The sequence below is a fragment of the Gossypium arboreum genome, chromosome 8, assembly GCF_025698485.1.
Source record: "Gossypium arboreum isolate Shixiya-1 chromosome 8, ASM2569848v2, whole genome shotgun sequence".
NCBI classification, from domain to species: Eukaryota; Viridiplantae; Streptophyta; class Magnoliopsida; order Malvales; family Malvaceae; genus Gossypium; species Gossypium arboreum.
The window spans coordinates 9,554,112-9,560,616 of NC_069077.1; the positions used below are offsets into that span (position 1 = coordinate 9,554,112).

The following is a 6,505-nucleotide window of genomic DNA, read 5'->3' on the forward strand; positions in this document are numbered from 1 at the left end:
ATAAGTAGAGATAGACAGAGAGGCAAGCTTTGTTTGAATCAGAAGCAATATCTGAAAAAGGTATTACAATGTTTTGGTGTAAATGAAAACACAAAACATGTAAGTACCCCACTTGCTTCTCATTTGAAACTTAGTGCTCAATTATCTCTGAAAACTGAAGAAGAAAGAGAATATATAGCAAAAGTCCCATATGCTAATGCAGTTGGGAGTTTGATATATGCGATGGTGTGTACGAGGCCTGACATTTCACAAGCTGTTGGAGTTGTGAGCAGGTATATGCATGATCCTAGAAAAGGACATTGGCAAGCTGTGAAATGGATTCTACGGTATCTTCGAAAAACCGTAGATGTTGGTTTAATTTTTGAACAGGATGAAACACTTGGTCAGTTTGTAGTTGGATATGTTGATTCCGACTTTGCTGCTGATTTAGATAAACGTCGTTCAACTACGGGGTATCTGTTTACTCTTGCGAAAGCCCCTGTGAGTTGGAAGTCTACCTTACAGTCTATAGTAGCAGTGTCTACTACAGAGGAAGAATATATGACAGTTACAGAAGCTGTTAAGGAGGCTATTTGGCTTAATGGATTGTTGAAAGACTTGGGAGTTGTTCAAAGTCACATTAGTCTATATTGTGACAGTCAGAACGCTATTCATTTAGCGAAAAATCAAGTCTATCATTCAAGAACCAAGCATATCGACGTAAGATATCACTTTGTGCGGGAAGTCTTTGAAAAAGGAAAAATTTTACTTCAGAAGATTCCGACAGCAGATAATCCCGCAGATATGATGACCAAGGTGGTAACAACAATCAAGTTTAATCATTGTTTGAACTTGATTAACATCCTGAGAATTTGAGCACCTTCAGGTGTATAGCGCTCGAGAGCGCATTTGAAGGCACTACAAAAGATAGCTTTATCGAATATGGGGAGTTGAAGGAAGTGTATGAAGATGTGATTATCCTAATCAAATCTTCAAGGTGGAGATTGTTGAAAAGTCAATTAAGGGGGTGTTGAAAAGTAAAAAATGGGAGGTGCAATTGGTACCGAAAAAAAAAGTGATAGGCATGTTGTTTAAAGTTGAATGGGATAATTGCAATTTTGGTCCCTAATTTTTTAGGCCATTTGCAAGTTGGTCCCTGAACCTCAACTATAAATAGGCCTAATCATTTTCATTTCAACCATCCCAACCAATCTTTCTCTCTTCTCCCATTTGAGAATTCTTAAGGAATTCTATTTGTTTGTAATATTTTGGAGATAGTAAAGTTATCATCTGGTGTTAGTGCCTGAGGACGTAGGTATAATTTACCGAACCTCGTTAAAACTCTTGTGTTTTTTCTTGTCCTATTTTTCTTTCAATATTTGAGGGTATAATAGTAGTATTTAATTGTGCTATTAAATTACGATAGAAGGGATATTCTGACTAAGGAAAGACTTGGTACTTAAGAGATCCTTGTGATCCACCTCTCTTTCCTGGGAATTGAACTTTATGTGATTTTTTAGTACAATAATTTACACGCTTCCGACCCTATTGGAACTACAACATCATCTTGAAGAGTGCTTGTGCTGATTTTGTTGATTCACTTAGGCATGAATTGAAAGAGTTTAAAACTGCTTGTAACGAGATATTTAGGAGAGTGGTTGTAATAAGTTGTTTGTGTAATGGTAAATTAAACTTTAACCAATATGTGATTAGATAAATTATTTAATAAAACATCCACTAAGCGAGGCTCCATAGAGTAAGAGTGCTTCTAAATTGCATTAATAAACTTTAGATGTTATCTCTTCCTTTACTCTCTACACTGTTTTTGTTTTGTTCTCTACTTTGTTCAAACTTGTGTCTGAACAACAATTTAGACAATAGTTTGACCAATCAACAAACTAACTATTTTTAATACACATATACTATTTTACACTATTATCAATTAAAGACACATAAGTTGATTTATAATTATAATTAATATAACCAGCTACACATATTAAATTATTTAATTTGATAAATTTGTTATTTGGAATCATGGCCAAATACATATGATAATTGGAAATTGATGAGAGTCTTTTTTTTTCTTTTTTCTTGATAACTTACAAGAGGAGGGCAAAGCCCTAACAGCAACGTAACTAGCGTGATTCAAATCCAGACCACATTTGGAGCGGTGAACACCTTGACCATCAGGCCAACACATGAAGTTCAAGTAGAAATATTATTATTATGATTTTATTTAAAAATTATTTTCAAATGTCAATATAGTAATATAATGAATAGTAAAGGGTAATGTTGTTAGTTCAAAATTTCTCTCAAACTTGTATTTTATATTTATATCCATACTTAAATTTAAGTATTTGATTCCATAGGTATGATGAGTGAATTGAGGATCAATTTCGTTAGAAAATTACTAAAATGTAATAGTTTTTAAAGTGTTTTTCTTTTTATATAAAGTCAACAAAAACTCGATTATAATGTGATTTAAACTCGTGACACAATAAATTTTAAACTTCTATACTATAAAAAAAATTTCATTGTTGAATTGGTGTCACCCTCAACTAGGTCACCAATTTATTAAGAAGTTACGTGAATGCCCTTATGTAATTAAAATAAGTAATATTATTTGACATTATTTTAGTCTTTTCACTTTAAAAAAATTATGCATAAAGTAGGATTTAAACTTGCACTAAATACATTAATAATACTTTAAATTTATCACTCAACTAAAATTTTATTCTAATATTTTAATGCATTTTAATTTTATTATGCACAATTTATTATTTCCATCAATTGTATATATATCAATAATGTATTTGATTAAGTTGGTGTCACAAATTAACTTGACACCGACTCAAGATTGATGACAATATCATAATAAAATTGTAATATATTTTTTATTTTAATAATATATATATTTCATGTGTTATTATTAATTTATTTCAAATCATACGTTTAATTAATTTTTAATTTTCACACTAATAGAATTTCTAGCTTAACTCAACCCTTTCAACAAAAACCTTTTAACAGATATATTTATTATTATAACTGTGCTCTAATCTAATAGTCTAAGGTTTTGGATAAAATATTAATTTTTCCGCTACAATTTCTGGTGATTCAATGGTATGCACACTGTTGAGAACGGACATAATGTGTCTATTGCCTGGGGCATCTTTGTGCCATGGCAGACAATGTTTAATGTATAGTTGCATAGTTGGATGATTTTACTGCCCTTCTTAGTCCCAGATCAAGCCATTAACCTAGATATGTATGCTTAATTAAAAAATATCTTACTATAGTGAGACATTGCCACAATACATGGCACAAATCGGTAAACCATGTTCCTTAAATTACACAATGTTTAGCATATTGCCAAGAAGCAGTCATAACATAGATTGAATGCATGTTAATAATGTCGGTTAAAACGAAAATTAGTATAAAAAAACCGTTTACTTAAGGTGTACTTGAAATTACTTATAAGATGAATCAACAAGCAATACAACAACATATACTCTGTAAGCTGTGAGGACAAAACTAAAGTCGACACAATCAACAACACAGTGATCCAAAGACCCAAAACAGGCAGTGAGAAATTGCACCAACACACTCCACAAGCCCAATCCAAAACACAACAAAAAACATCCAAATTATTCCATTAGATTTTAAGCCTCTGCCTCGTATTCCTCCTCTTCCTCGTACTCTTCATCATCTGCAGTTGCATCCTGGTATTGTTGGTACTCAGAAACCAAGTCATTCATGTTACTCTCCGCTTCTGTGAACTCCATCTCATCCATCCCTTCTCCAGTATACCAATGCAAGAAAGCTTTCCTACGGAACATGGCAGTGAATTGTTCACTCACCCTCCTGAACATCTCCTGGATTGAAGTAGAGTTCCCAATAAATGTGGAAGCCATCTTTAAGCCGATTGGAGGGATGTCACAAACAGTGGACTTCACATTGTTCGGGATCCATTCAACAAAGTAAGATGAGTTCTTGTTTTGCACATTGATCATCTGCTCATCAACCTCTTTCGTGCTCATCTTCCCACGGAAGACCGCTGATGCTGTGAGGTATCGGCCGTGTCGAGGATCAGCTGCACACATCATGTTCTTGGCATCCCACATTTGCTGTGTAAGTTCAGGGACAGTGAGGGCTCTGTACTGTTGGGAACCGCGTGAGGTGAGAGGTGCAAATCCCACCATGAAGAAATGTAGTCGGGGGAATGGAATAAGGTTTACAGCAAGTTTGCGGAGATCCGAGTTAAGCTGACCAGGGAAGCGAAGGCAGCATGTTACACCACTCATGGTGGCAGAAATTAGATGGTTGAGATCTCCAACTGAACATCAAACATTACAAGTTAGATCCCATATATTGTATATACAACCCCGACTGCATTCATTGCAGAGTGGCAGAGAAGAGAATCTAAGATTCATGTAGCTCCTACTATTTTAGTTCCACCTCACCTTCAATACACAGAAAGATGGACTATTACTTCACTGTTTTAACTCTCACAAATTGGAATCTAAATGAGAAGGTTCTAGACCTTAAATTGAAAATGCTAATTTAATCACAAAATGGACACAATAAGTTCCATGTGTTCCTAGTTTTGGATTCATCATAACAAAATAGAAATTTTCAACTAAATCAAATACCAAACGCACTTACAATCTAAATCAATCTAATTAATATCTAAATGGTTGCCCAAACAATACTATATTAAACACATTAAACCAAAATAAATTATAAAAACCCAAATTACAGTTTCTACTTCATTTCTCACCAGCCAAACAAACACAAAAAGTAGTTCGACAGTAACAAATCAGAAGCTTCATTAACAAGAAAACAAAATAAAAATAAAAATACTTACAACTTGGAGTGGTGAGCTTGAGGGTACGGAAACAGATATCGTAGAGAGCTTCGTTATCAAGAACCATACACTCATCAGCATTTTCCACAAGCTGATGAACTGAGAGTGTCGCGTTGTAAGGCTCAACAACAGTATCAGAAACCTTGGGAGATGGGAACACCGAAAACGTAAGCATCATTCGGTCCGGATACTCCTCTCGTATCTTCGATATCAACAACGTTCCCATTCCGGAACCCGTTCCTCCTCCCAAAGAATGGCATACCTGAAACCCTGTAACCAAACAGCCCTAATTTATGATTAGCATTAGATCATAGTTAACACCTAATAACCAAAGGAACCTTAAAATTTTTAAAAACAAAATTGCAAATGATAACCTTGCAAGCAATCGCAATTCTCGGCTTCCTTTCTAACTACGTCGAGAACGGAATCGATAAGCTCCGCTCCTTCAGTGTAATGTCCCTTAGCCCAATTGTTTCCGGCGCCCGACTGTCCGAAAACGAAGTTATCGGGTCTGAAAATTTGTCCGTAAGGACCGGATCTTACGCTATCCATGGTACCGGGTTCCAGATCCATTAAAACTGCGCGGGGAACAAAACGGCCACAACTGGCTTCGTTGTAGTAAACATTGATTCGCTCAAGCTGGAGCTCCGAGTCACCACCATATCGACCCGTTGAATCGATGCCATGTTCGGCACATACGACTTCCCAGAACTTGGCTCCTATCTGATTGCCGCATTGGCCACCTTGGATGTGAAGGATTTCTCTCATTTTCTCGGGAAAGTGACGGAAAATTGGAGAGGAAAAATATAAAAGGAATAAGAATTCCGGAAATTCTTTTTATGGGGAAATGGTGATAAGAGTGGTTTTTGTTTATATAGAGGAGTTAAAAGGTTTCCGTTAAGTGACGGCAGGCTGAGCTGTGTTTTTGGTCGGTTAGTAACGGACGTTTCGTTTTCGTGGGAAATTGAATTTTTGAAATTGGGATTTGCTTAGTAACTGTAACAATATAGTTACTGAATTGATGACGTGGCAAGTTGTGGTTGGACAGCCTTGACGGTGGCCTTTCCAGATGGACCCAGGGCCACAATAGTGAATAAGTTAAGAAATTATAACAGTTCAAAATTGGGTTAATGATTAATGTTAGGAGTGAAATAAGAAGTAGCGAACAAAAATTAATAATATGCATTAATGGAGGGTGAGATTAAAAATAATTGTCCTCATAATTTTAATTATGGTAATAAGATTAAATTTAATGATGAGAGTGTAATTGTTGTGCTGAAATTTTAATTAAAAATATTATTGACAACATTAAATAAAAATGTGTTTATTTTATTATATATATAATAAATTAATCGAAAATGTGTTTAATTTTATTTTTCTCCAACAAAATTCATGTGACTTGACTTTGACACCACAGTAATCCGATCAGAATTTTTATAATTAGTATAGAATTAAAACTAAATTAAGAAAAACGCAATTGAAATTCTTTTTTAAAAAAGTAAAGTATTAGAATTTTATCTAAATAATATAAAATAATTAAATAAATTCTTTAAAAAAAAGTAAAGTATTAGAATTTTATCCAAATAATATAAAATAATTAAATAAATAATGAAATGAGATAAATGCAATAATATTTACTTAATCTAGGCAGGAGGTAAAATA

The 6,505-nt window shown here is 34.2% G+C and overlaps 1 protein-coding gene across 1 annotated transcript; it reads right to left on the reverse strand.

Annotated features, from left to right (window-relative positions):
- Window positions 1–3,424: 3,424 nt before the first annotated feature.
- Window positions 3,425–5,698, reverse strand: LOC108469797 (tubulin beta-9 chain). Its single transcript, XM_017770841.2, has 3 exons — window positions 5,218–5,698; window positions 4,844–5,113; window positions 3,425–4,312 (listed from the first exon to the last, which is right to left on the reverse strand). Exons 1-3 carry the CDS (start codon window positions 5,609–5,611, stop codon window positions 3,639–3,641), a joined length of 1,338 nt encoding a protein of 445 aa, XP_017626330.1. The 5' UTR covers window positions 5,612–5,698; the 3' UTR covers window positions 3,425–3,638.
- Between the last annotated feature and the right edge of the window lie 807 nt (window positions 5,699–6,505).

Coding starts and splice junctions, on each gene's coding strand:
- LOC108469797 (XM_017770841.2), bottom strand. CDS start 5,611: ATGAGAGAAATCCTTCACATCCAAGGTGGCCAATGCGGCAATCAGATA. Junction 5,114..5,217: donor GAATTGCGATTGCTTGCAAG/GTTATCATTTGC, acceptor GTTTGGTTACAG/GGTTTCAGGTATGCCATTCT. Junction 4,313..4,843: donor CAAGCTCACCACTCCAAGTT/GTAAGTATTTTT, acceptor TTTGATGTTCAG/TTGGAGATCTCAACCATCTA.